Source organism: Tiliqua scincoides, chromosome 4 (assembly GCF_035046505.1).
Source record: "Tiliqua scincoides isolate rTilSci1 chromosome 4, rTilSci1.hap2, whole genome shotgun sequence".
Classification (NCBI taxonomy): Eukaryota; Metazoa; Chordata; class Lepidosauria; order Squamata; family Scincidae; genus Tiliqua; species Tiliqua scincoides.
In genome coordinates, this window is record NC_089824.1 from 135,840,086 (window position 1) to 135,854,328 (window position 14,243).

Genomic DNA, 14,243 nt, shown 5'->3' on the forward strand with positions numbered 1-14,243 from the left:
GCAACATTTAACTGATTCAAATGTATGCTTGGGTTTATGAGATGCAGTAGTAGATTATTGCTATGGACTTCCTGAGCATCTCACTCTTCTGTTGGCAGTTAATCAGTTCCTAGCTGAGAATTGTGCTTATTTCTGGCCATCACTATCTTAATTCCTACTTAATGGCATCATTTCCGACCCCAGGTGTCCGATGGTCCCAGTTTTAAAAAGTGGGCCCCATTGCTAAAGTGTTTGGAAACCATTACTGTAGGTCTATCTGTTGTAGATTGTGCTTGAGCATTCAGTAACTAGCGATGTAAATGAAGAACTGGAGGTGGCTAATTCAAAATTACTTGCACTTACTCCTTAGTCAGGTTTGAAAGTAGCATCCTTTTAAAGCTTGATTAGTTTGAGACCCCTTTGCAAATCTGTGTTTCCTGTCTTTCTCTAGAAGAGAGGCAGCTACATTTGAGGAAGAAACCATGTTCTTTAAAATGATGATTCTGTGGTGGTGGTTAATGTTCATGGTCAGTGTTGGGTAGAGCCAGGTGTCACAGCCCAATTTTGGCAGTTCCGTCCTTTTTCTTGCAGCCCCCCATGAGTATTCCTCAACCTTCAGAAATTATTTTCCAGGGGGCAAGGAACTGCAACGAAGACGAGCAAGTAAGAAGTTTCCTCTGCAGGATTCCTTCCTTATATGCATGCTTGGATGCAGCTCAACTATTTTTGCTCATTCTGACTTTATCTTTAAATACCTTGTGCTACTTCTGTTTATTTTTTATGTATTTTCAAAGGAAATGCCATGACCATAAATTCCTTTGAGCATTCTGTTGGTTTTCTGCCCTAGTTACATAATTGTATGCGTAAATGACCTTTATTTTTATATGTGACAATTGCTATGGGACCTTTTGTATTTTGCTGTTGAATAAAAAAATACTATCAACTATCAAACTCATTGAAGCTGAAAGGAATATTTTCCCAGGGCTACTTTAGCTTCAGGGCAAGACATTGGCTTTCTTCACTATTCTTGCCTTTCTGTCTGTATTTTTAATAGTGACCTGTTAAGAGCATGGAAATATCTTTTCCTCTAGTGGTCAGTTGTACCCAGTAGATCCAGATGATACTGTGAAAAGGATAAGATTTTAGGGAAGCAGTGGCCAACCTTTAGTCTGGGCCCCTGAATTCCTCCTAGCTAAACTGCTCAAGGACTGACATCCCACACTTTTCCTATCAAGGAGAAGGGAGTTCTGCTTTCCAGGCAGAAGTTAAAATTAACCCCAGTAGCAAACACATCTCAAGAATCTGTGTTGAGGAATGAGTTTCATGCTGCTTTCATCTTGGCAGGCTTTTCTCCATTGGTTTATTGGAGGTTGCTACAGAGGTGTCTGCACTGTTTGATGGAGGGAGTTTAATAGTGTGATCTCTTGTATTTCTCAGATAGGTGCCTGCTAGTCAAGCAGTGTCCTCTTACTTTTTCCGCTTTAGTTGAGACGATCAGATCAGGTTCCATTTTATATAGGTATTTTGTTTTTTGTCATTTTAATAGTCTCCCTGCAATTTCCATTGCCTTTTTGATGGTTGCAGTGCATGTTTGTGCTACTTTGAGGAGAGTTCTGTGCACTGATCCTGATAATTTTTTTCTCAAGTTGTAAAGAGCTTATTTAGATTTGAACAATGTGGAGGTGTAACTGCATTTTATTACTCTTCCTTCATTTCCTATTTGTATAGGAGGTGTAGTTGTTTGGGTGACAAACCCAAAGTGGTAACAAAAATCATCTGATGTTGAGAATTTCTTAACAAATTTAATCATTTGTTAAGAAACATGATATTTGAAATTGCTAATTGATTAGTCTTTTCATCCAGCAGTAATAAGTCTTGGTAAATACATGCCTCTAGTCTGTGCAGTTTTCTATACTGGACATTTTATTTGCAAATGACAAGTTATAAAATTCTACACTTAACATTTGAAAACTGGATTTCATGGAAAATGTGACTATATATCACACAGCTTTTGTAATTCTCTAGGATTTTACATGGCTCACTGTCAGTAGTGGTCTTCTAGTAACTTTGAACCTAGCTTCTCCTTATGAGAAACGGTCTCATTAAATGGTCTTTTCTCTGACAGCTTTTTTTCATCATCCTGGCATATTCAGGAATGGCAAAGAGACTTCTCTTGTATCCCTAGTTGTCACTTCACTCGTCTGCTGTTCTTGAGTTTCTTCACTGTCAGCCTAGCATTTTTGTTCTGTTCTGCCTTTTGCCTCTTTTTTTTTTTTTTGGTACTTTCCAGTAGCTGACACTCCTTTCTTTAATTTGTCTCTGCTTTAATGGTAGATCCTCTTACAGTTATTGCTTGGGCTGATATAATGAGACAGAGAAATACAGTGTAAGCCAGGAGGTAAATCTATAAGAGAATATTTTCTGCCATTGATCTGGAGACCATGAATGAAACAAAAATGTTGAGCTCCTCACTATGTAAATTTATTGTGGTTAAATATTTGATTTATTCTTTTATCAGATATAGCTTGCAGATGATTTTGGTGAAGCAAGAAGTGAGCGGATATTTCTAGAAGAAAGGAATGCATTCATATCCTTCATCTGTTTTATTTTTCTACTTTTATACAGAATGTGCACCAGTATCTTGTGTAATAAACTACAAAAGACACTGATGCACATTCTGTATAAAAGTAGAAAAATCATTTTGAGGGAGCTTCTGGGGTAAACATGTTCCAGAGCCATGCTGTTCAAAGTGGTTGTCCACAGATTGGCACTAGTGCATCAGCCATCAGCTGCTGGTGGTGACCAGAAAAGAAACAGTGGTCGTAATATGGCACAGATATGGTACCAGTCTCTGGTAACACTTTAAAAAAGGTTTGAGAAACTGTTCTAATCTAGAGCAGGGTTGCCCAAACCCCGGCCCTGGGGCCACTTGCTGCCCTCAGGGCCTCTCAGTGTGGCCCTCAGGGAGCCCCCAGTCTCTAATGAGCCTCTGGTCCTCCGGAGATTTGTTGGAGCCCACACTGGCCCGATGCAACTGCTCTCAGTGTGAGGGCAACTGTTTGACCTCTCGCGTGAGCTGTGTGATGAGGGCTCCCTCCACTGCTTGTTGTTTCATGTCTGTGATGCAGTAGTGGCAGCATAGGAAAGGCCAGCCTTGCTTTGTGCAAGGCCTTTTATAGGCCTTGAGCTATTGCAAGATCTTCATTCATTCATATGTTCATCTTTAATATATTCATTTATGTAAACTTATGTAAATTTATTCAAATTTTAAATGTAAATTATTTTCTTCCCCAGCCCCTGACACAGTGTCAGAGCTGCCAAAAGCTTTGGACACCCCTGATCTAGAGGATTGTGTATTAGTAAATCAGAACGTTTTTGTTATAGCTTTATCCACACTGTTGTGATTTGTTGGGTAGAATAGTCTAGATCAGTGGTTCTCACACATTTAGCAACAGGACCCAATTTTTAGAATGAGAATCTGTCAGGATCCACCAGGAGTGATGTCATGACCAGAAGTAACATCATCATGCAGGAAAATTTTTAATAATCCTAGTCTGCAATCTTACGCACGCTTACCCAGGAGTATGTCCCATTTACTATCATTGTTAAAAGAATATATATAGTAGCTTGTTAAGAGTACAGGTCTGTAACATTTCCCGAAATGCAGACACATACCATGGTAGCATCAGGTCTTGTATACTAAAATAAAATAATGAATGGGAACCCACCTGAAATTGGTTCACCACCCACCTAGTGGGTCCTGACCCATAGTTTGAGAAACACTGGTCTCGATACAGATAATGCCATATAATGCATTATAGGTGCCCCAGCAGCACAATAGGATAATATCTTTTATTTGGACCAACTAAAATGTCACAAAATAATGACCAAGTTCTCAGACTTCCTCGCGGAGCTGAATATTAAGCCAGACAGGGAAGGTATGATGGACAAGCCCCCAAATCTGCTGTTTTGTAACAATTCAAGAATGCAGTGGAATTGGTTTTATGCAGAGTAACGATGAAGCCATTCTTTTTGCTCTAGCTTTACACATTATCTTGTTTTTGTTTGTTTCCGTAGTGCTTTGCAGATGTCATTAAAATGTAAAATATCTGTGAAACAGATAGGTTAACTAGTACAGTCCAGCCTCACCATCCTCAGGGGTTCCATTCCCGGAACCTGCATGGATAGAAATGTTTGTTTCTGGTGAGTAAGATGGGCTTACAGCCTAAATCTTACAGAACACAGTGGGCTTACTTCTGAGTAAGATAAACACCATTTTCAAACACCTGTACCTATGGATAGTGAAATCTGCGGGTCAGGGCATTCCACACTTTTGAATGCCATACCTTTGGAGGGTGTTCTGAGGCCTCAGAACATCACTACCAGTTTTTCAGGAAAATAAAAACCCTCCAATTTTTTAAGGTCTTCTGAGGCCTCTAGAAGACTTTAGAAAGTCACTTTCAGTTTTCCCCGAAAAACCAGATGTGTCTAGAGCACAACATGCATTGTTAAATGTTTTTACCTTATGTAGTTTCATATTAAAGTAGTTGCTGATGTATATACGGGTGTCTCCCCCTGTGTCTATTTGGGATACATTCCCACCCCTCTTGTAGATACCAAATCTGCGGATAAAAGGGAATCCTATGCTTACAGTGGTGCCAAGCACTCTCCTCTCTTCCTTCAAAGCCTGATAAAGAGTGCTAGAGGAGGAATGTGAGAAGCAGGCAGCTGGAATTGCTGAGGAAGGAGGCTGAGAGAATGCTAACAGGAAGGCAAGAAGCTTCCTGTTTTCTGTTTGCATTCTTTCAGTTTTCCTCCAGCATTATGGCTGACTGCTTCTCATGTTCCTCCTCTAGCATTCTATAGCAGGCTACAAAGGAAGAGAGATGAGTGCTTGGCACACAGTAAAGGAAAACAGTTAAGTAATAGATGAGAACCATGGATAAGTGTGAATCCTCTGATACAGAAGGGGCACCTGTACTGGATAGAAACATCTATTGTTGTGGTGCACTGATCTCTGTATGATCTTTTCTTCAACTGCACAAATAGAAGTACTGCATGCAAGTGTCTTATAGAAATTTATCATACACCCATAGTTCTTTGTTGAAGCAATGAATCAATTGACACCAAGAAAGACAGGGAGCCAGAGTTTCAATTTGAGTGAAATGCAGCTGCTTCTACTAAGCCAGCCCCCTTAGCTTTTATTGTCTCTCATTAACAAAACAAAAGCGATGCCCAGGTTACTTTTTGGCCACTCATAAAAAAACTCTCAGGCAAAAGCACATTCCTCACTTCTGAGCCTTATCTAAAAACTATGACTCATCCCTGTGTTTTCCCTTGCACTGGGCCCCAGGCTTCCAGCTTCCTATGAGCAAAGGAACATACTGAAACTTTGGATGAGAAGAGGAGGATGTGCCCACTCCCAAAAGTTGCCATGTCTTGCCCGAAAGCTCTGAAACCCAGTGCTTCTGCATTATTATTATTATTATTATTATTATTATTATTATTATTATTATTATTATTATTATTATTATTACACTGCTACATTTGTGCCTTTAAAAAATTCAGAAATGGAAATTTGGTTTGTTCATCTTGTAGAATGACTTGAGTTCCACTACTTAATAGTGTGATCTTTGTCTCCTCTAATTTTTATCTAAGCTCTGTTACCCAGGATTTTTTTGTAGAAGAGTTTGAGATTATACAGAGAATAACTTTTGGATTACCAAATTTGGTGAACACAAGCAGCCTATTGTTAGACTATGTCACAACAGATAGTGGTGTCTTAACTAATTACTTTCAGTTTTACAAATTCAGTGGACCAAGTTTTCATGTACAGATGACGGGGCTATAGGATAACATGCGATGCAGCAGTGTTCTTCAACCTGTGGGTCGGGGTCGCAGAGCCTTATTTGAGTGGTGACAGCAACCTTTCAAATCCTGTGCAAGAGAGGACTTGGATCCAATCCAGTAATGCTTCTACCTTCTTAAAACTGAGTTCTTGATTTAATACTGCACAACCTCTTCTTAGTCTCTTGCCCTGCAGCTTCTAAAGGCATTCCTGGTCAGCTGTTACCTCACAGGGTTGTTGTGAAGACAATAGAGGTGGGGGAAACGGGGCAGGATTGCACAGGATCAGGTCCTGGTGGGGGGCAGGATTGCAGTGGGTCTCCAGTCTCTTTATTTATTGGGATTGTGGCCCAAAAAAGGTTGAAGACCATTGAGATACAGAACATGAATATACTGTCTTCATATCTGATATTTGGCAATACCACTTGGCATTGCTTTTCAATATCAGGTTCTAGTCTTTGGTGTTACATCTTTGCACAGGATTATGTTTCAGGAATTACTACTGTCCTTGACTGCTTGTCCTCTGTAGCCTATAGAAGCCTTCTGCAATCATTTGGTATGGTTAGTGCGTTGTGACAGTTTTTTGTTTTTTGTTTTGCCTCTAGGAGAATATTGCACTTCAGAGTCCCTGAACCATTTTAACTTTCAGTAATCCACTGCAAGAGAAACTAGCGTTAGGACAGATAGCTGGTGTAATCCCAAACCCCTTGAGCATTTGCCTGTGGCAAAAGTCTAATCATTTAATGAGAATTGGGAAGAGGAGTGGAAATCTTGTTTTGAAAGCTAGCTATCTTGGGAAATCAAGTCTAAGAAAATGTGAGCAATGAAGCAGTTCACAATAGTGAGATTTTTGTCTATCCTTGGTCTTGCTATCCAGAAAGGAATGGTCTTGAATGTTCCTTTATCTGAGTTTTTCCATTCTTATCCCAGGGATATATGAATATAGATTCTGTTGGGAACGATGAATTCTCTAGCTTTTGCCAGTCTTTAAATGGTGACTGGAAAATAATTTTTGTACAGATCTGGTGCTATCTTGATCGATGCAGTTCTTTAACAGATTACCTTGTTGCATTCTAAAGAAGGAATTAGCTGATAGCACTATGAATGCAGGCAACTGAATGCTTTTCTGCTATTTTTTCTTTACTATAATCTGGTAGTTAACAGGAAACAGTTTGGACCTGTCTATTGGTACATGGCACTTTTATCTCTAAAAATTTTATTAAAAGAATGAAAGAGTGCTTGTAATGTAGGTCTTTGAAGGTGCCACAGAGTTCTTATGTTTTAAGAACATAAAAAGAGCCCTGCTGGGTTAGGCCAATGGTCCATCTAGTCCAACTTTCTGTGTCTCACAGTGGCCAACCAGATCCCTCAGGGAGCACTCAAGACATCATGATACCTGTATCTTGTTGCTGCTCCCTTCCATCTGGCATTTAGAGATAGGCTGCTTCTAAAACTTGTGGGTTGCATATACTCCTCATGGCTTGTAATCTACGATGGACTTTTCTTCTATGAATCTATCAAATCCTCTTTTAAAGGCATCTAGGCTAGATGCCATAATCACATCCTGTGGCAATGAGTTCCACAGTTCTAAAGCTGTGGAACTTTATACCATTCTTACCATTCTTCTCTGCAGAAATAGATTTACATTAATTATAAGCCATTAAGTAGCAATTAGAATTCTTGTTTTCTCTTGTATGTGTTTATGTGTGTGATTTTGAGGGACGGAGGGGTGTAGAAGGGACAGAACACTTTCTAGATACCCTTCTCTTAGATGTTTGAGGTTTTATTACATTGGGTACTAAGCATAGTGCTGGGGGATTACTCAAAATTGGATGAAACCATGGGCAGAGCACTTTAGCCATGGTCCTGATTACAGCTCATCTCCCCACAGTATTATAGGTGGTTCTTTGAAGTTTCAAATGAAAGCAGGTAGAAACTGTTTTTTAGTTAAGAACAACACATGGAGGATGCAGTCAGGATTGCAGTGCAAAGTGCTAAAATTCCCCTACCCATCCCTCTGTAATTTTTCCTGTTGAGTGCTTCCCCCCCCCCCCGTCCTAGTGGGGTGTGTGAGTGTGTTAAAATAAAAATATCAGGTCAGTTGGTGTGGAATGTACACCATATAGTTTGGCCTTTACTTTCTCCTGTACCCGAGAAAAATGTCCACACTCCCTTGATACTAAATGTACTAGCTAATTTGAATGTCATTTTTTGGGGTATCCTAATGCATATCGGATTTCATTGCCTTTGACTGCAGGTATTTCTCACATTCTTATCAGAACTTATCAAGAAGTATAGCCAATATTTTGAGACTCCTTTAGCATGCCAAATGGCACTGTACTTCAGTCATGACAATGTAATACAGGTGTGCGCCACTTTGCGACCTTCCGGATTATGGCAGAATTGCATAACTGATGACCATGTGTGGTCATGTGGTCATCAGGGGCGCCCATCCCAAACCTCTGAAAGCCAGGGAATTTCTGCTCCCCTCTGGAGGGTTTTCTGAGCCTCCTAGAGGCAGCGCACATCCGCGCACTGCCTCAGTTAGGCTCAGACTGAGGGAAATCGTATGTCTCACGTGATTTCGTTTCCTCCATGAAACGGGAAGTCATATGAGAGACATGATATCCCTCAGACTGAGCTCTGCAGAGGCAGCGGGTGGACGCATGCTGGGAAGCTCAGATGACTGTCCAGAGGGGAGGGGAGCAGGGCATCCTCTTCCCTGCAGAGGATCTGAATTGCGTCAGGTCCCAGTTGACAACAGAGATTGCGGTCCTGATCCCTGTTGTGAAGTAGCAACTGTATTTACAGATGTTCCAGTGATGAAGTTCATCAATACTTATTTTAATAATTGGTCTTACGACTGCATGATGAAAGCAAATGACTTTGCTACTTCCGGTATAATAAAAGACCTCAGTATGTACTTGTTTGCAAACAAAGAATGTTTGTGTGATAGAGCAACTAGGTAGATTTGGCTTAATGTTCTGAATAAATTGTTTGAGTATAAAATTTGTAATGGGAAGCTTGTACAGTAGAAATACAGCCTGCAAATTTTGTGTGTGCAGATGACAAGTACACCTTAGCTTTATGAAGAACATTAATTTGTAGATTATCCTGCTTTTGTAATTGGATGTCATTAAATAACTGAAAACACAATTATTTTTAGCATATTTCAAGGAAGAAATTATTTTTTGAGGAAAAAAGTTTGTGCTCAATTCTTGTATCTCTGTATACATATATATGAACTTTTTTCTTTTACTAGCCATAGATTGTAAGCAAAAAAAATCAAGATCAAGATCTGGGAGCAAGAAAAAAATTCTGCCATTACCTCATGGTGCTGATGAAGTTTACATACTCCGGTGCAGGTATATATGGGATTGTGATTGGTAACCTAAAAAAGTTGCAGCTTTAAGTTGTTGATGAATAGATGGATTTGTGTTCTATGTGTGTATTTGTGACAAGAACATTAATCAGAATTGAGGCATGTGTTTTTAGTATTTTGGTTTTAAGCTGTACAAAAGAAGATTTGAAACGTGTTTGGAATTGTCACTCCCTTTTCACGTGCAAACTTTGCAGATGGCTATTGACTGAAAGCGGACTAAACAAGCAAGTTTTGCAGTGCCAACAAATTGTCTGCAGAATTAGGTTTGGGAAGGCTCATCTGTTTGGTAGGAGCCACAGCTTAAAAGATCTTCACCTGTATCCCATCCTGCCTTCATCTCCCGTGAAAGGGCAGGTGACCAAGATCAGTTTCTTTCGTCCGTATTATGACAGTTTAAGTTTTTGAAAAGAGCTTTTCTCTGAGTTGTACCTAATATAGGCTGCTTCGGATAGTAGCCAGCACCCTGAATTGGATTCAGAAATTAATGAGTATCTTGTAAAATTCTTCCCCAACTGTTAAGATAGGTTGCAATACAAGCAGGTTAGTTGTCAATCCTCAATGTAACAGTTACTATATTCTTTCTCTGTAGTTGGTAAAAAGCATTTTAAAGACCTGTTTGTTAGTTCTGTTCCTCTGAAAAATCTTAGCCTGGTATGAATCTTGCTCACCTCTCCCCACCTTGCACGGCAGGGAGAAAGTGAAAATTTATCTTAAGCAGAACATAGTAACACCTACTAAGTGATTTGTCACAGTTAAGATGTGGTCTGGATTGTGTGGTCAGGTGGATGTCATGTTTCAATAAATGTGGTATAGTCTTGTTCACTAGTTAGTTTGCATTGGAAGAAGGAACATGTACATGCCTGAAGCACTTACTGAGGGAGATACCTATGCAGGCTGTAAGGTAAAAACAAGCTCATAGATAAAAGGTGCAGCCTGGGTATCCTAAGGTAATCCTCATTCTGGATTTATTCTCAGCCTGCAGGAACCCCCAGTCATGATCTGTTCCATCTTTCTTGAATTAAAATTTATAGTTCATCTATCATGTTTTGGATATGGCCATTGGTGGTATCCTGTTTTAAATATGTGTTGTAAATTTGTAGCCTTCTCTGTTGAAGAAGAGCTGTTTGACACTATTATCAAAACTTGTTGGATTTATCACCTAGGAAAGGTTTATCAGCTATATACAGTATATATGGAGGCAAGCTTTTCTGTAAACCTATTTTGTGAACTCACTACAGTTCATGAAGTTGTTCATCTATGCTAATGCACCTTGTTTGGATGGTTTTAAAAACTGTACAGGTTTTGTGGTCTGGTCTTTCGAGGACCCTTGTCTGTTCAAGAAGACTGGATAAAGCATCTGCAGCGCCACATTGTCAACGCAAATCTTCCTAGGACTGGGGCTGGCATGGTGGAAGTCACATCACTGCTTAAAAAACCTGCCTCAATTACAGAAACTTCGTTTTCTTTCCTGATGGCCGAAGCAGCTTCATAGAACATTGAAACACTTTAAATTTGCATTGGATGTACATTTTGAAATACTTTTGTTAGTTTTTTTTAAAGTTGAAAAATATCCGAAGCAGGAAAATTGTAAAAAGAATGACAGTTAACATCCAAACAATTGAGTACTTAAAACAGTTACCGTAAGTAGTCTTTATATTTTATATAGGGTGGAAGATGTGTTTTTAAAGTTTACTATGTTTTTTTGTCAATTACTGTGTTCACTATTGATACAAGCCCATTACGCATAAGCAGCAGTTTTTAAATCGTTGCACATGGGTACTTAAGACAGGTTTTATGAAAAGAAAACATTATTTACAGTGTTACCAGAATCAATGCTCTGTTTATTAAACAAGAACCCTTGCTTAGTAAAATATTATATTTTGTTTGTATGTATGTAGTGTTTTGTACAATACCAAGAAATGCTAATGCAATTTACTCAATTTAGGGCATTAAATATCATGTACTTCATAGTTCAAGAGACTGTTCCATTCAAATAGGGCAATTAGTACTATTCTATTTAGCTGTGTAAGTGTTTTTTAAGCACACAACTCTTTTGTACTAAAAGTGGAGGGAAACTTGTTAAACAAATTTCTAAAAACTATGTACATAATACTGGAAAATTATTTGTGGTAAGGAAATAACCTTTACTTCACTTGCATTTCTCACTGACAATAAAATGGTGCATCCATGCTACCTCCAACTTTGTCAGCAGTAATGGTATTTACCCTTTCCATTTGTCGCATCAAACACTCACAATTTCCTTTGTTATAAGACATCTTTTTGTAAACAAGTCTCTTCCGTTTTATTCTTTGCTTAAAGGTATGAGTTGCTTACGGGACATCTTGGCCTTTTATTTAATCCTGTAGAATTGTACTAAGAAGCATTGCTCACTACATGGCGTAGCCTCGATGTTTCATTTTTCTGTTTAAAGAAATCACGACACCATTTGACACATAGAAAAGTTTCTACATATGAAGAGAATGTTTACAATTCAGATTTAGAACTTGTTTTGGATGTAATTATATGTATGAAAACTGTAACACTATGCTCATGCTAAGGACCTATTTACAGAGTTATTGAAATAAATGTGCTGTGAGGATGGAAAAATATGGTGCAGGTGTCTTGGTCACAATAGATATTGGCTGTCAACAAAAGTGAAATGTCACTTTTCAACAAATAAGCAAATTCCTCTTTGAAAACTGGTTCTGTAATGCAAGTAATGTTTCATTTTATTCATGTAGGGTGACTAATACTGTAGTAAAGCCAAGAAAATGCATTGGTATTGTTTTGCGTGTAAATAAAGTTATAAAAGCAGTTGAGATGTGAGGAGTATTTTGGTGGAGAATATACATACCTCACAGCCAGTGAAATTGCTTTCCTCATGGTATATCTCCTTACCAAGAATATATCTCTCTAAATAAAAAAGGTTACAAGAAAACATTGTAATGTCTGTAATGTGAAGTATTTCTTACGGGATTATGTGTATAAAGTTAATTTATGTGAGTTTTCCATTTTAAGAAAAAACTATAGAAAATTGTAGCATGGATGAGTCCTTGGAAGAAAAAAAATCATGTTTACTGTGCATAGTTAGTGTCACTTACAAAAAAAATGTTTTTTGCAGGCCCAAGCTGGTGAATTGGAACTTAAACTGCACTCATGCATTCCTATAGGAAAAACAGTGTTTAGTGTCTAGAAGACAAGATGGTTATTTGTTTGTTTCTTAGATTAGAAGTACCAAATATAAAGGGTTGTGTCCATGGAAATTAGTGGAACTTAAGTTAGTCACAAGTCTTGCATGACTAATGTGTTTTATTGATTTTAGTGTTACTGACTACCTTTCTTAAAATACGACCCAAAGATTGAAATTGGCACACTTTCTTTGTATGCCCTGTTTGTATGCTTGATACAGTAAGATCAGTTTTGCAGTATTTGTTTTTGCACTTACATGCCCTTTATTAGCACTTGAGCTTAAATTGCTTTTTGGACTGGTTTGCTATGCAATTCAGCCTCACTCCAACCACAGAAAAAAATCTGCAGGAAGACTAGCTATGTCAGTCATGGTGGCAATTAACTACAATGCTTCATGTTGCATTTGGCCTTAGTAGCTAGATCTCTTGTTGCTTCCTGCAACCTATCTTTGCCTTGTTTTCTGTCCTTAACCATTGCCCAAAAGGGATTCTAACCCAAGTTGTTCCCATCAAAGTCCAGTTTTGTATTCATTGTACACTCTGGCTCTCAAGAGTTTTTAACCACATGGGGAGGATAGAAAAAAACAGTATGAATGGGCCAGCTCCTTTGAGTTAATACCCTCTAGTGTTCAAGTGGCATGATTTCTAATAACATATGTATCTTACCCTGGGCATGATGCATGGATTTTATCCTTGCAGCAACTTCATATGGCAATTTAGGCCAAGAGGGAGATTTTGTTCCCACATCTACCCCTGAAGCTTCAAGGCTGAGCAGGAATGTGAATCTTTGTCTTTCCCAAGATGAACATGCTATCCTCTACACCACACTGACACCCATTTGTGTGGGAATATCAACTTATTACTTGAAGCACAGTCATAGAATTATTCTTTCCCTTGTGTGTGTACTGAGAATCTATTTCACGCTGATGGGTGAAGATGTGAAAAACACAAACTGAATTAAATTTATTTCCCAAATGTCTGCCAGATACAGTTAATCTGATATATATTAAGTTGCTAAATTTGTGTATTCTGGAGTATTGAATTCTAGCTGTTTAATATGCTATTTAATCTATTTTTAATCATACAGTTTCAATCAGGTTGGGCTAAGTGATGTGAATGGTTCTCTAGTGCCTACAAGGAGATGGATGGTACAGTGAAGAACTGATTCCTCTGTTTTTGGGTCCTTGATGAACCTGTAAGCTACAACAAATGTGCATATATGACGCTAACAGTTCTTGCTTAAGTGCCACCAGTTCAAGCAGGAACCATGTAAGTGTGGAAGCAGACTTGGAAACTTAGGAAGTTTCCTTATATTGAGTTAAATTGGTCCATATAACTCAATATTGTCAACACTGATTGGCAGCAAATCTCCAATTTCAGATACGAATTTTTCGCTGCCTTACTAGGCAATGCAAAGTATTTCGTCTGTGATTGAACTATGGCTCCTCCTCTAAAGCTTGACTTTAGATGGCCTTAGACAGGTGTTTAAGGCTGTACATGTTATAGCCCTATCAGAAAATAACTTCTAACATTGATCATCTGGTTTGGATTTAGTGTTTTCCTCACCAAACAGCTGTTGGTGCAGTTGCCAGTTCTATGATGAGGTTATTTACATACACCTATCTGTAATTGAGTCGGGGTTTGGATATTCCAGTCTCTAACTAATGTCCAAACTTTCCCATGAAGGGAGCTTTGATCTGACCTTCCTTCAGTAGCTGAACTAGAGCTGTATTCCCTTAGCCACTATTTCTCCCTTGTTAACCTGTCTCAAGGCCAAATTATTTTGGTAGCTCATCTGTTTTGCCTTCCTTCCTCAGTATGATAGTCAATCACTTTCATACAGTTTC

The 14,243-nt window shown here is 38.7% G+C and overlaps 1 protein-coding gene across 7 annotated transcripts in view; it reads left to right on the forward strand.

Moving 5' to 3' along the window:
• Positions 1-12,146, forward strand: part of ZNF644 (zinc finger protein 644) — a 62,241-nt gene extending 50,095 nt beyond the window's left edge. For all 7 annotated transcript variants that reach the window (XM_066626261.1, XM_066626266.1, XM_066626267.1 and 4 more), the window contains 2 exons: positions 9,089-9,191; positions 10,508-12,146. In XM_066626261.1, coding sequence (XP_066482358.1) covers positions 9,089-9,191; positions 10,508-10,700 — 296 coding nt within the window. In that variant the 3' untranslated portion in view covers positions 10,701-12,146. The remainder of the gene's footprint in view (positions 1-9,088; positions 9,192-10,507) is intronic.
• Positions 12,147-14,243: the final 2,097 nt, after the last annotated feature.